At 62.0% G+C, this 14,421-nt stretch overlaps 1 protein-coding gene across 1 annotated transcript; it reads right to left on the minus strand.

Moving 5' to 3' along the window:
* Window positions 1-2,170: 2,170 nt before the first annotated feature.
* On the minus strand, window positions 2,171-13,323 carry ACKR3 (atypical chemokine receptor 3). The gene is made up of 2 exons (XM_002723240.5): window positions 12,437-13,323; window positions 2,171-4,201 (listed from the first exon to the last, which is right to left on the minus strand). The coding sequence occupies exon 2, from the start codon at window positions 4,173-4,175 to the stop codon at window positions 3,084-3,086; it is 1,092 nt and encodes a 363-aa protein (XP_002723286.1). The 5' UTR covers window positions 4,176-4,201; window positions 12,437-13,323; the 3' UTR covers window positions 2,171-3,083.
* Between the last annotated feature and the right edge of the window lie 1,098 nt (window positions 13,324-14,421).

Here is a 14,421-nt window from a genome sequence, read left to right on the forward strand (position 1 = left end):
CCCGAGGCGCCCATGTCTGGCGTCTCAGTGGCATTGAAGTCAGCTGCTACGCCCGAGCCAGACGGCAGGCATTTCAACGTGACTCACGGGCGACGGCTGCCATTGGCTTTGGCTGACACAGCCCCCTGGGTGAGGGGAGGGGACAGAGAGGGAAAGCTCGCACCTCTGGGGTGAGGCAGGGGCACGCAGGAAGCAGCGTCACCTGCTTTGCTCCCAGCTGTGAGGACCTGCCCAGCCCAGGGCTCCAGCTGCCAGGGGCTGTGGTTTCTGAAGATCTGTCGTGGAAAAGACACCAGAGAATGACCCTCGAGTGGGAGAACCTCAGGTCCCCTGGTCCCTGGAGCTGAGGAGGGCCCAGGGGCTTCCCCCACCCCTTAGGCCCTCCCCCGCATCTCCTCCAGGCCGCCGTATGCACAGGGAGGGACAAAACTGTTTTCAGGGCTGGCTGATGGCTCCGCCCTCCCTGGCCACTCTGGGCCCTGACACCTAAGGCCTGATTGTCCCACGGGGCTCCAGGGGCTCTGATGAGCAGGTAACTAGGCGTGAATCGCAAGATGCAAGCCCCAGGCATCCCCAGAAGGGGATTTCTAGAAGGAACAGAGAAAGCTTAGTCACGGGGCTTCCCCCGGATGAGCTGCACCCTAGAGACCATGAACCTGGACATTCCTGAGGGGCTGGGCCCCCAGAGGCACTTGCCCCGGGCCCGTGGGAGACGGAAAGTCCCCCGGAGCACAAGGGGCAGGCTGGGGGCAGAGGTGTGTGCAGCTCAGCCCTCACCTCCCCCCGGCCCGCTCCACACCTCCACAGGGAGGCAGCAGCTGGGGCAGCCCCACCCCACCCCTGCCCCGTGGTCTTGCACAGCAGGGAGCTGCCCGAACAAGGGTGACACAGGAGACCCGCACGAGCACTGGGCCGGCAGTGACAGCTCAGACGTCAGCGTGGACGGCTGGCCATCGAGGACCCCGGCCTCCCCCATGGCACGGTGCAGCCCCCTTGAAATTCTAGGGGAAGGCAGGGACTCCAAACTGGAACTCAGCTTCCTCAGCCCCACAGCCGAGCCTGTATGTGACGCACGCCCCACACCCCCACCTGGAACCCACAGCCTGCAGGGGGAGCGTCTGTCTGAACTCGGACCCACCAGGAGCTCACAGCAGACGTGGGACCCGCTCTTATCACCCAGGCACACTCGCTGGGTCGTCAGGGGCCCCTGCTTCCCGGTGCCTTCTCCTCCAAGCCTTCCTTCCACTCGGTCTCTGCCTACCGCTGGGCTGACACCCCCTTATCGACACTGCTTGGAGCAAGGCCAGGTGCACAGACACCTGGGGAACCACGTGTGCAGAGTCAGGGCCCCTGCTGCGGAGAGCTTGGCCTTGAAGCCCTTTGCAGGAAACGGGGGCTCTCCTGCAGCCAAGTCCACGGACGGGTCCCCGGGGACGCACGTGCTGCCCGGGTCAGTGTGTGGGCGAGTCCTCACGCTGGGGTGTTTTCCTAGAGGGTCGCGGCCCCCATGCACACGGGCGAGATGGAGGCTTCTGTCTGGGGACCCCTGTGTGGCAAGCGGCCCTGTGTGCGCAGTGTGGTCTCACCCCCGGTGGAGTTGGGCAGGGCAGCGCTGGGAGCCGGCCTTGCCAGAACTCCTGCCTGTCGCAGCCTCAGCCACTCTGCTGCTGCTCCGTGCCCAGTGGGCGAGGGCAGGACCAGCCGTTCTGAGCGTGCCCTTGCTTGGTTTTCTTTGGTAATGTGCGGGCCAGGGAGTCACCTGCTGCGGATGCCTCAAGAGGATAAGGACATGGTGTGTTCTGAATAAAAAGCATTGCTCCTGAAGGCAGGCGACAGAAAGGGAGAGGCGGCCCCAAGCCACGGACCCTCGGCAGGGAAGGGGCACACAGGAGCACCGGCGGCCTGCGGCCTGGCACCTCCTCCGCCATCCCCTCTGCCCTAAACGCATCCTTGTCGGAAAACCTAAAATAAAAGCACCCCACCCTTGCCCCTCCTACCTTTTCACCCAAGCCGGCCCCTTGGGTTTGGCTCCAGGGTGGTTCCCCGGTGTGCCCGGCCACGCCGTGTGTGCCGCACGCACGCCTGGGTGTGGCTGTGCCATCGTCTTCCCAGTCACAGCCACCCAAGTGCCAAACACGCTTGCCAGACTGAAGCACGGGCAGGCACAACGTTAGGAAACAAAAATCTTTATTTAAAAAAAAAAATAACTTACAAATCGAGAGAACTCTCCGTTCCTCCGTGCACAGACCTGCAGCCCGGGACAGTTCTGCTTTGTTGAAAATGTAACGTGACAACACGTTCGCGTCACACACTGCTGCTTTCAGAGCCGCTCTTGCTCCATGTCCTGTGCCGGCGCAAAACAGCACACGCACACACACGCATGCACACGCACACACACGCATGCACACGCACACACGCATGCACACGCATGCACACACACACGCACACATGCATGCACATGCACACGCACACACACACGCACACACACACACGGATATAAAACTATGGTCAATAAAACATTTCAGCCAGGACTGGCATATATTTATATATATATATGTACTTATATATATATATATATAAAGTTCCAGGTCAGCTAACAATTAATGTCATCCTTAGTCAAAACTGAAGTCAAACCAGTCCTTAAACTACCACACTCTGAATATGTCAGCACTGTATCTCCCATACAATATTTAAAATATATTTAACTTTCAAATACATTTATAAGGTACACCAATAGTGAGAAAATAAAGTCTTACAACTTAAATACAAATCACCATACCAAAAAAAAAAGAATTCCAGGAACACAGCACTTCTGTACAGGTGCCGGGGCCGGCCAGTCCTGACGCTGGCTTGAGCGTGGCTCTGGTGCACCAGCTGTGACGCTGTCCGAAGGCACAGCCAGGCGACAGCCCGTGGGCCCGAGCGAGAGGGGACGGATGCCTGGGGACACCTGTTCCCTCCTCCTGTCACTCAAGCATCGAGAGCAAAGCCACTCCGCTTCCGTCGAGAAACCCACAGCAGCCCGCCGCCGCCCCGTGGGCCGCATGCATCCGAGTCCCCGAGCCCCGGGCGGGGCCCGGCGGTCACTTGGCGCTCTGCTCCAGCGCCGAGTACTCTGCCTCGGACACCCTGGAGGCGTCGATGAGCTTGGTGAGCCCCGTCTTGGCCGAGTACTTGAAGATGAAGGCCTTCATGAGCTCGTACCTGTAGTTGCGGTTGATGAAGCTGTAGAGCACGGGGTTGACGCAGCAGTGCACCAGGGACAGGCACTGCGTCACGTGCAGCGCCGTGAAGAGCGCGTTCTCCAGCTGGCACGTGAAGGGCAGGTAGTGCAGGATGGAGAAGATGTCCAGCAGCACGACCACGTGGTAGGGCAGCCAGCACACCAGGAAGACCACCACGTAGGAGAAGATGATCTTGCGGCTGCTCTGCTTCTCCTGGTCGCCCGACGCCGCGATGGCTCTGGCGAGCAGGAAGTAGAAGACGGCGATGACGGAGAAGGGGACGGCGAAGCCCAGGACGACGGAGACCAGCTCCATGCCGATGAGCCACTCCTTGATGCTGTGCTCGGGGTAGAAGGACCGGCAGTAGGTCTCGTTGTTGGAGGCGGACGTGACGGTCTTCAGGTAGTAGGTGTCGGGCAGGGACACGCAGAAGGCCAGCAGCCACACGAGGACGCAGACGCCACGGCGCACCCTCTGCTTCCGGCAGCTCGAGGTGCCGGCGAAGCGGGTGACGGACAGGTAGCGGTCCACGCTCATGCAGGTGAGGAAGAAGATGCTGCCGAAGAGGTTGATGGAGAAGATGAGGTGGGTGACCTTGCAGGTGAGCTCGCCCATGGGCCACTGATTGTGCTGCACCAGGCTGACCACCCAGACGGGGATGGTGATGACCACCCACAGGTCCGCGATGGCCAGGTTCAGGATGTAGCAGTGCGTGTCGTAGCCCGTGGTCTTGGCCTGGACGTTCACCCAGACCACCACGGAGTTGGCGATCATGCCGATGACGAAGATGAAGATGTAGACCAAGGCGAGCGTGTACAGCAGGACGCTCTTGTTGGCCAGGCCGGGGCACTGCACCGTGTCCACCGCGATGCAGTCGCCGCTGCTGTTGCAGGGCCACACGACGTCGGAGAAGTTGCCGGGTTCCGCGTAGTCGAAGAGATGCAGATCCATGGCTCCCAGGCGAGTGGTCCCACGGCCTGTGGGGCAAACAGAGAACATGGAGCAGGAGTTTCCAGTCCAGGCGCGTTCGCGGGCGCTATGACGCTTTAGCCCTGTTTCATCTTGCATAGAACGCAGAAAAGAAAACCCTAACAGAACCCTGCATCAGACAGCCCAGCGGCTCAAGAGAAACAGTGTTTATTCTCTGTATCTTCTCCCGGCTGTGTGCTGCAGGCACCAGGCTGGCTGTGCCCAGGGTGCAGGATCCGCAAGGCACAGGGGCCGAAGAAACCGCAGACACAGGGTCCATGTGCGCCCCCGGTGGGGTCGGGGGCCCTGTGATCTGTGTCCTCCAAGAACGGCACCCTGACTCCCTCCGAACCCTGCTCTGCCTTTGGGGTCTCCCGGAACACACTGCACATCCTCTTCTGAGTCTGCACTTAAAATGTGACTCAGCGCTTTCCACCTTCCTGCACCCTTCACTTGTAAACCTTAGACGTGGCAGGAGAAACTCGCTCACCCAACCTGCGCCCCAAACCTTCAGGCCCCCGGCTTTGATTTTCAACAGAGGGCAACCAACCCTGCCCGGAGCCCTGGGCCACCTCCTGGCTTCCCAGGGAGTCCCTGTATGCGTTCAACTGCTTCAAAAACAGCAGGGGCCAAGGCCCAGAGCACCAGGGCTGCACCTGTTGCCTTGCTGCAGGGCTGAGGAATTCCTGCTGACCCCAGTGCTGTGAGCTGTCACCGCTTCACACCCCGGGAGATGCGGGCACGAGACACCGCTTTGTCTGGAAGTGACCTCCCCACCAAGGCACCAGCAAGGACAGACGGCTGCCAGGGGCTGTCTTCTCTTGCCCATCGTCACCTGAGCTCCCCACAGTTCCTGCAGGCCCCAGGCTGCCACTGGGTGATGGTCAAACACAAAGCACGAGTCCACAGCCAAGCCCACCGGGAGGGAACCCCAGGTCCCATGCAAGGACTCCCTGGGGGCTGAGGGCAACGGCCAGTGGGTCAGTGCCCCATGGCTACACTGAGGTGGTGAGGAGCCTGATTCCCAGGCCAGGGCTCCCCTGCAGCCCGACACTGGGCAGCGACACCCAGCTCAGAGCATCCCTAGGACGAAGGCCTGGCACAGAGGCCTGCATACAGCAGGTGCTCAACAAAACCTCAGCTCCAGGAAGAACGAACCTGGGGCTTCTCCAGCCGGGGAATCCGATTTCTCTTACTTCTTTACCATGTTGGAGACTGGTGAGTAAGAAACACCCCCGGGGAGGGCACCCCCAAGCGCACCCAAGGCCAGGAGTCTGATGGGTCCATCCCTCGGGACCACAGGAACAGATCCCTGAGCGGTGAGCAGTTTGGCTGCCTCCCAGGTCGGCTCCACAGCCTCCAACCCCCAGCAGAGGATCCGCTCTGGAGTCCCAGCGAGCAGAGACCCCCTACACGCTCTGTGGGCTGCACATGGCCCTGGTTCCCCTCCCGGGGACCCCCCTGGGCCTTGGTGACCGCTGCCGCCATCCATGATGGCCACCTCCCCTCCCCTCCCCTCCCCTCCCCTCCCCTCCCCTCCCCACGGTGACGGCTCTCTGCAGAGGGAGCTGCTGGCCACGCGGGCCACCCCACCAGGAGGACACCCTGCCCTGTGACCCCCAACATGACACGCAAGCACAGGAGGGCGGCCGGAGAGATGAGCGAGAGCCAGGTCAGGGGGTTCACTCACATGAGGAGCTCTGGGCTCTTCCTGTGCTGAGGCCCCCTGACCTGCCAGCGGAGCCTCGGGCCGGCGGCCAGCCCCAGACTGTGCCCTGGCCACTGAGCGCCCTGGGGCTGACCTCGCTCTGCATTGCTGACTCAGGGAGAAAGCGCAGAGGCTCCAGCGTGGGGACCCTGGTCCTCAGCCCAGTTGCCTTCAAATGAACACACGTACAGTGTGGCTCTGCGATGGAGCGTTTCGCCCCGTCATCACCCCAGACCCCAGTCCCTGGAAGAGGGGAACTCGGATGGAGACAGGCCGCAGCCCCACATCCTGGCCGGGCAGGACTGGCCCTAGGGGGAGGGCAGCTCAGCACACCTGCCTGGCCCCCTCGCCCAGACCCACTGGCCTGAGCAGAGGCAGCCATGGATGCTGGGGCCAGAACGAAAGGACCAACACTCAGTTCTGCCAGCCTGAGCCAGGATCCTGAGCCCTCCACGGCTCTGCTCTGGCCTGGGCCTCCCTTGACCTCTAGGGCTCAGCTATGTTCTGGGCCTGGCCAGGCCCTGGCCGGTGCACAGCAGGGACAGCCCCAAGCAGGACCCCACAACGAGAACACACTGTGTCCCTCCACTTCTCCCACGGACACCCCGTGGGCAGCCAGCCCTGGGGGCTCTCCGAGCTGACAGCATGGGGTGGGGTGGGGGAGCCAGCAGACAGCTTCCGCTCTGCCCTTCGGGCAAAGAACACCCGATGTCAGAAGAACTGTGCTCCTGAGCTGGATACCCCTCCCCAGTATACGGGGCTCCCCTCCCCACTCAGGGGGTGGCCCAGTGGGACACTGCCCGCAGGGCCACGGCTGTCACTGCCCAGGGGCTGAAGGGGAGAGGGGAGGCACTGATGACCGCCAGTCATCCATCACTGAGCACCATGGACCCCTGGAGTGGGCAGGAGAAGAAGCTAGAATCCCACTCGATGACCAGCCCCCTTCTCCCAGGTCCTGATGGGGGCTGTCAGTTTGCACCGTAGCAGGCTCCAGTGGCCGAAGGAAGGAAGAGAAACATAGAGACAGGAGCTGGCGGCACCCCGCACGGCCGCCCCCACACTCTGTGTACAGACAACACCACATAGCCCCTGCACGAGGGGCACCATACAACCTGGGGTCCCGCGGGAGTCTTCCCTGTCCCCCCTGCCCCAGTCCCGCTGGGCTGGAATCAATCAGCAGTCCCGCCCCCATGGGCCTGAGGCCAAAGCGTAGGCGCTACCTCTGAGTGTCAGTCACACCTGCCCACTGCCTGACTCTGTGGGCCCGGGCCCACTCAGACCCCGGGGTTGTCAGGATTCCAGCAAAGGGGGCTTGGGATCAAAGCCCGTCCCAGTGCTGCGACTTCGCAAGTTCACGCGTTTCTCTTCTGCAAACAGCCACGTCCCCCAGTGTGCACACAGATGTCGGCTGAAGCAGGATTTGTTCCCGAGCAAAACCCGAGCGAGACAACACAAACATTCGTCAGGAGAGGCCCGGCTCCAAAAAACACGTGAGCAGCCACTGCGTGAAATCGGATGCAGCTGGGGTGAGAGCGGGCGGCCGACACGCAGAACACGCAACGCTGGGAAGGGCAGGGCCCCGGGCGCACGCACACGCGCGCACACACATGCACGCGCATGCGTGTGTGGGTGTGCGTGGACAGCGAGGCGAAGGGCGAGCTGTGCAGGCAGCACAGAGCCCCGGGGGGCCGCAGAGGGGGAGCTGTGGTTTTGCTCCGCGAACTTCTGTGTGCTTGGAACCTGGACCTGGACAACGAGGCGCAAGTTAATAGCGAGAGGAATGAGCCGCGGCGCAGGCGGGGTTCAAGTTCTCTTTCTCTAGACCCCAGAGGCCCGGCCGAGAGCCAAAAGCAGTAAACGTCAGCTTCCAGCCCTGCTCCCCAACGCCACCTCGTCTCGCTCAGCCCTGGCCACGGCGACAGCGTTTCCAGCAACCTGGCCGCACACCTGCACCGAGACAGGCAGCTCCCACCCACAGCCACCCAGGGGACACGTGCACCCCTCGCGGCCCCAACACTGTGGGCCACCGCCGCGTCCAGTGGAGGACCATGCCTCTCGCCAAGGTTCCTGGATGACAGCCGAGCTGCATCCAAACAGTTGCTGGAGCCCCCCCACACACACAGCCCCCCAGCAAGCTGGGGCGAGGCCAGGATGAGCCGACTCCCGGTTTCGACTCGGGGCTGGGGGACTAGGCCTGCAGTAACGTGTCTTCCCCCTGCTGGCTCCCTCCCAGACACTGCCCTGTGTCCAGGCCCCTGGCTGGTGTTCTCCAAAACCACCTTCAACACACACAAAAGCTGCCTCCGCGACGCGGGGCGCTCCTCCCAGCTGTGCCCTGGGCCCGTCTGCCTCTCCTGCCTCCTCCCCAGCCCGCGGCCCTGAATCCTGCTGTGCACCCTACCTACCCCCCCACCTCCCTCCTGCCCATGGCTGGCACCCCCCCCCCACCATCCCTGCACAGCCACCGACGGTGCAGGCACCTGGCACAGAGCAGGTGTCCAGTGACCCACAGCCATCAGTCAGGCTCCACTGAGGCTGCACTACTAACAGTTGCAGATTTTCTGTGACCCCGGCTGAGCCAGGAGGCCCAGGAGGGAGGCAGGCCTGACTCCTCTCACCACTCGTTCCCCCCAAGAACCTCCCACCCCACTGCAGAGGCCAGGGAGGTGCAAGGGCACTGGGGCTGCCCTGCGACAGGGGTGGGGGTGTCCACTGGGCCTTCAAGGAGAAGGAGGTGACCAAGGGAGGGTGCGGGAGTCTGAAAACAGAGCCCCCAGCTGGCCCGGGCAAAGGGGAGATGAAAACCAGGAATGAGCTCAGCAGCTCGGGCAGGGAGGTCAGGCCTGGGTGCGTCCACGCAGAGCCATGGCTTTGGGGCAGAACAGGCCTTAAAGAATGGACAGTGATACAGAAAGTACTTGGGCTCTGGTGGCTGGGTGTGGGGCGGGCAGGCTCCCCCCAACAGCAGTGCAGATAAGATAAGACACCAGGCCCCCGGTGAGGGGCCCTCTGCCCTCCTTGGGCCCTGCAGGACCTCTGTCTACTGGCCACCTCCTTCCTGGTAGTCTGAGGCCTGCACCCCACAATGGCAGATGGAGGGCAAGTTCAGGGTCAGCCCTGGGCAGCCCCTTCTTCTGACACTCGCCATTCTGTGCACCTGCAGACAGAGGCCAGCGCAGGAGAAGGCGGGAGTTACTGGCTGCCTGTGGCTGGGAACAGAGTCCTCGGCCCCCTTCCGACTTCTCCAGGGATGTCATCCCCTGTGAGTCACCCTACAACAACTCAAGCCCTGGCTCTTCCCTTTGGCTGGCGTCAGGTCTTCGAGAGCGTGCCGTCAGAGTCAGCAGATCCGCGCGACCTCAGCAGCACCATTAGACTTGTTTTTATTTTTGTTTTGAATCCATCCTGAATTAAATCCATGCGGAAATCAACCAACCCAGCAGGCGGAGGGAGAAGCCAAGGGAGGCTCCGGCCCAGGCGGCTCTCTGTGGCCCTCGCCGGGATGGGAGCAGAATGGCAGCTCTGTCCCCTGGTGCCCCCCAAGCAAGAACCAGGCCTCATGGGTGACACGGTCTTCAGTGGCCTAAGCGGTCTTGCTTTCCCTAAGGAAGGAACTTCTCTGAGTTATTTGAGAACTCAAAAAAATCATGGCGGGGGGGGGGGGGGGTCATGCTCTGATGCAGGCGGGGCCCACCCAGTCCCAGAAGCCCTAGAGCCGCTTCGGGCTGACACTTGAGGGCGGCAGCCTTATCCACTGGCAAGTGTGTGGGGAAGAAAAACAAGTCCCACACCCAGAAACCCCACTGGGTCCGCCGAGCCGGGAAGAGCAAGGCTGTGGCGGCAGGAGCAGATCCAGGGGCCCCACCTGGCCAGGGTGGGGTCAGGGCTGGCCCGGGGCACTCAGACCCGACTCCCACGCAGCCTAGGACCCGGACAGGCAGCAGGCTGGGAGAATCCTCCACCCAGGGCTCCCCGCTTGGCGCAGGGGGATGCCCAGGACACTGCACAGCCAGGCTGCTCCTGGGAAAGCCAGGCCGGACACCTGCAGAGCTGTCGGTCACCATGGGAACAGCAGAAGATGCTGACAGTGCGGCCACACAGCCCTCAACACGCAGAGACCCCGCACTGCCCACCGGGGGCCCCTGTGTCCGTCCCTGGGCCAGCAGCAGCTCAAGGCCACTCCTTAGCCCCTTGTCCACCTGGAACCCAGCACTGACTGTGTGCAGACCCACTTGCGGCTCTGGAAAGCAGTCCCCATAGACAGAGGCAAGTCCACAGCCACCACAGCCACAAGGCAACAAGGGATTTTCTTCTACTCTAAGTGAGTGGCTGCTTGGAGACCAAAGTCTCCTGGCAGAAAAGCACCAAAAATTCAACATCAGGGACGGGACCCCACCTCCTTCCCGACCTGTCTTGTTGCACCCTGCTGGTTTTCATTGTAACAGAAAATACGGCTCCTGGAGCTGCCTGCTCCTTGGCTTTTCTGGACTTAAAAGTAGCTGACACACACAGACTGAATTCTTTCTAAATTACGGCTGAACGCACGCAACCCAATTAGAAGGCATTTGTACACGTTTCCTGGTCCTAATGGCAAAATGCAGCTTCCCGCTTGTCTAGTTTTAAGCACACACGCCTCCGGCCCCTGATTCCATCCCGTCCTGCAGAATCGCGGAGAGCGATCTCAAGTTGGGAAATCTCTGGGATCTGTTTCTTACTCCTGGTCACTCTCACGGTTTACAAAGTGGCCGCCCCGCAGCCCCATGTTGAAGTAACTGCAACCAACCTTCCCCCCACGCCCACTGGAAAACAGCGGCCCTCCGCCCGAACCCACCACACAAAAAGCCACTGTTCCTGATTAAGTAAGGGTTTTTGTTATTTTATTTTTTTTTCCGCCCAGAAAGCCTGCCCTTGGCCTCTCCCGGGCCTGATTAGAAGTCATCAGGCCTCCTGGCCTCTCCAAGGGCGACTCACGCACCTCCCCAGTCAGCTCCCTGTTGAGCACAAGCCTTGGAACTTTTTAAAGTTATGACTACAACGCATGCCCTTAAAAAAAAAAAAAAAAACCTGATGGACAGCCAAGGGCAGCCATTCCTCCACTTTTCCTTTGCGTTTCCACCCCGTCCTGTGCAGCCCGGCCCAGCCTCCCCGAGGCCGGAGGCTGTGGCATTGCACTCAGCTGCTGTGTGCACATTCAAGTGTTTACGGCACAAACCGGGGAAAACAGCACAAATCATTTCCAAGCGAGCCCCATGTGCAGCTCTGCTCCGAGCGAGGCTTTGCATCTGCAGAGGGCTCACAGTCTGATGAAAGAAAAGACAAGCAGTTTATCCATTTAAAATCTGCAGAGCCCTCGCAGCCCCCACTCTCCTTTCCAGCACGCCCATTTGATCTCCACATTTCCCTGGAATAAATACAGGGACACAAAGGCAGCATCTGTGTTTTGAAAGAAAAGAAAAAAGTTGTCACACGGAGACTCTGCAGGCTGAGGTTTCAGGGGACCTCACTGCCCCAAATACGTTCAAAGGACCCGAGCCATTCAAGGGGGCTCGCTCCCTCTCTGCAGACACGAATCGATCCTGTTCTAAGCAAATGAATAGAAAGGAAAGGAAAAGAAAGGAGAGAGAGAGAAAGAAAGAAGAGAGGAGAGCTAGGGAGAGAGACAGCCAGTCTGACTTTTACAACGTCTCATTGTCCTGGAAGTTACAAGCCTTGGCTAACAACCCATCCCTGATCTCACTCCAAAGTCCTCACTCGCAGTCGCCCCTCAAATCCACGGAAACACGTGCTCCACCTGGAGAGAGCGTATTTGAATTATAAAATACCCGACTTTGCTGTGCGCCCCCCCCCCTTCTTATTCTTCCAGCTGAAGCTGGCTCGGCTTAACACTTTCTGAGACAACAATAAATACTCAAATTAGATTAGCGAGGATGCAATCAAGAGGCAAGAAGACGGGGCTGTATTTAACTTCACATTTACAGCTTCCGGGCTTACCGGAGCTGGTAATCTCCAGGGGGACCCCCGGCACCCTCCCCAGCAAGGCAGGGTGGCTCCTGATAAAACACACTGCCCTTTCAGAAGCGGGCATTTACCCCCGGTTCTGTCTGCTTCCCAGCTGACAGGCCCGCAAGGAAGCCGGGAAGCAGCGTTGCCAAGCTAACCCCTTGCCAGCTCGGGGCAGGCAGAGGGGACGGTGGGCATTTTTGCAAAGCTCCCGTGCTCCCTGGTGAGTGACTATCACAGCCTCACATAAACTCCGCACTCCTAGATCCAACACACGCTCACACGCGCAAATTTCCGTCCCCAAGTGACGGAAGGAACAGCCCTTGGCTCCTGCGCTGCAGGGCGCACCCCCACCCCGCATCGGCAGAGTTTGCCATGCAGGCATGCGATGAGCAGCCAGCCTGGGCTTCCAGGCGCCAGCCGTGTGGACCCTCAGGCACTCGGCCCACCCGCGCCAGAGAAATCCTCTGGGCGGGCCCAGCAGCGGGAGCCCTGCCCGCCTCCCCTCCTGCCCCGGGGAGCCTGGCCTCCTCACCTCCGGGCTGGCTGGGCTCCGCCGTGTGCTGGCTCCCTCTGCGCAGAGCGGTTTCCTGCAACTGTGAGCTCTCTGCGGCGGACTCGCGTTTTATACGCTGCGGAAGGGCGCCTCTAGGTGGCAGCTTGCTAACTCTGGTCTAGGGCTCGCTCGCTCGCTCGCTCTCCCTCCCCTCCACACCCCCTTCCCTCTCCCGTAAGCCTCCCCCAGCCTGCTGTTTCCTGAACAAGCAAGCTCTCGGGAAACCCCAGCCTCCCCTCATTTGCAAAGCCTAATGAAGCCACAAGGTCCAGACCCCAGGGGGGGAAAGATGGCAGAAAAAAAAAAAAAAATACTGCAAAGAAACCCTGGTGCTTTGCAAAACCATCAGCCATTGATCTGGCCTCAGGTGTATCTTTAGCAATCCCATTAGCACCGCGGGAGTCCCCTGGCCGGCCCGAGACGGCGATGGCTGGGAACTTCTGAACCTCGCTGCTGACGGACAAGCCGGGTTTGGCTCCAATGCCTCCAAAGCGGAGCTCGCTCGCTCGGCCAGGGCGCCGCACCCTGACCCCAGAGTGGAGCACGCAGCCGCCAACGTCCACGTCCTTCCACCACTTGCATTTGTAAAGGACGTCAGGGCCAGAGCTCTGCAGGGCGATGCCCCGGGAGCCTGCCCGGTGCCAGACACGCCCCGGGGGGCCGCTCGGCGCGTCCCGATAGCGCCCTCCCCGCGCGGGAGCGAGCCCGTCTGCGGTTGTTGGCATTAGCCTTAGTGAGATCTACATCCTTATCGGCGCTGCGTGCGGGCCGGGGCAGGGGGCGCGTACACGGAGCTGCACTTGGGACGCACGGCCTCGCTCCACGCACGCGGTCCCCGCAGCCAGGCGCCCTGCGGCTCTCCCTTTTGCATGGACAGCAGCAGCAGGCTGCCAAATGCCGGGGCTGGGGTCGCGAGGCCAAAGTCTCCCGCGGCTGGAGGGCCTGGGTGTGGGGAGAGCACTTACAAAGGAAATATTTTGTTTAGACAAAAGCTTCGCATTTTTCTCGTGACCGAGGGCAGCCCAGGGCGGAGCCGCCGCCGGGGCAGGGAGGAGCGCACCTGCTCCCGGGGCCCTGGGGCGGGGGGGGGGGGGGCGCCGCGCGGGGGGCCGTGGCCGGGACAGAGGGGCTGCGCGGTCGCCTTTCCCCGCGCCAGGGAGCGAGTGACCCCCACCCCCGCCGACTTTCTGCCCCGTTCCCGTCTCCTGCTGCCGCGCGTCTGAGCTGGGTGTAGCCGATGGGTCCCTGTCCCCGGGGAGGGCGCCCTCAGACCCTGCAACCCGCAGCCCGCAGCCTGGGGCGAAATTCCAACGCGGCGCCGGCCCCGAGGCGCCTGGACCAAACTCTGGCGCCCAGGAAAGCCGCCTGGGCACCCGCGCGTTCTGAGCCCGGGTGCGGGGGTTGCCCCAGAGCGGGCAGGAGGGAGCGCCCACGCCCCCCGGCGGGATCCCCAGAGCCCGGAACGGACCTGCCCCCCAGCCCCCACCCAGTGCTCGGCTCCCAGCCCGGATTGCACCCAACCCCCAGGGCCTGAGCGCGCACCGGCCGCAAGGCGGCAGCCCGCATCCAACCGCGGCGCCGGGAGGATTCCGCCCCGCGGCCACAACCCTCCTGCAGCCCGACGCGCTCGGCCGGGGGCGGGGCTGCAGGGGTCCTCCCGAGGGCCTGGGCCGGCAAGCGCTGGCCGGAGCCAGTCCGGGGCTCGCCCGTGGAGCCGCACCGCGCCGGGGTTCCCCCGGGCCTTCCCCTGTCCTAGGGGCAAGGGAGCAGTAAGAAAGTACGAGTGCATTGTCCCTGGGCCTGCAGCCTCCGAGTTTTCTGCGGGATGCCCCTGCTTTTAGGGGCCTGTTGGGGGAAAGTGGTGCCTCCCGCTGCGGAGGCAAGCCTGTGCCCTGAGCCCCCAGCACGCCCGGCACTCCGAGTCCCCGGGGCATTCTGCCAGCCCCCAGTTCTCTGCCCAGAAG

This window comes from Oryctolagus cuniculus, chromosome 3, assembly GCF_964237555.1.
Source record: "Oryctolagus cuniculus chromosome 3, mOryCun1.1, whole genome shotgun sequence".
NCBI lineage: Eukaryota > Metazoa > Chordata > Mammalia > Lagomorpha > Leporidae > Oryctolagus > Oryctolagus cuniculus.

Excerpts from the sequence above, each read along its gene's own strand:
- ACKR3 (XM_002723240.5), bottom strand. The coding sequence starts at position 4,175 with ATGGATCTGCATCTCTTCGACTACGCGGAACCCGGCAACTTCTCCGAC.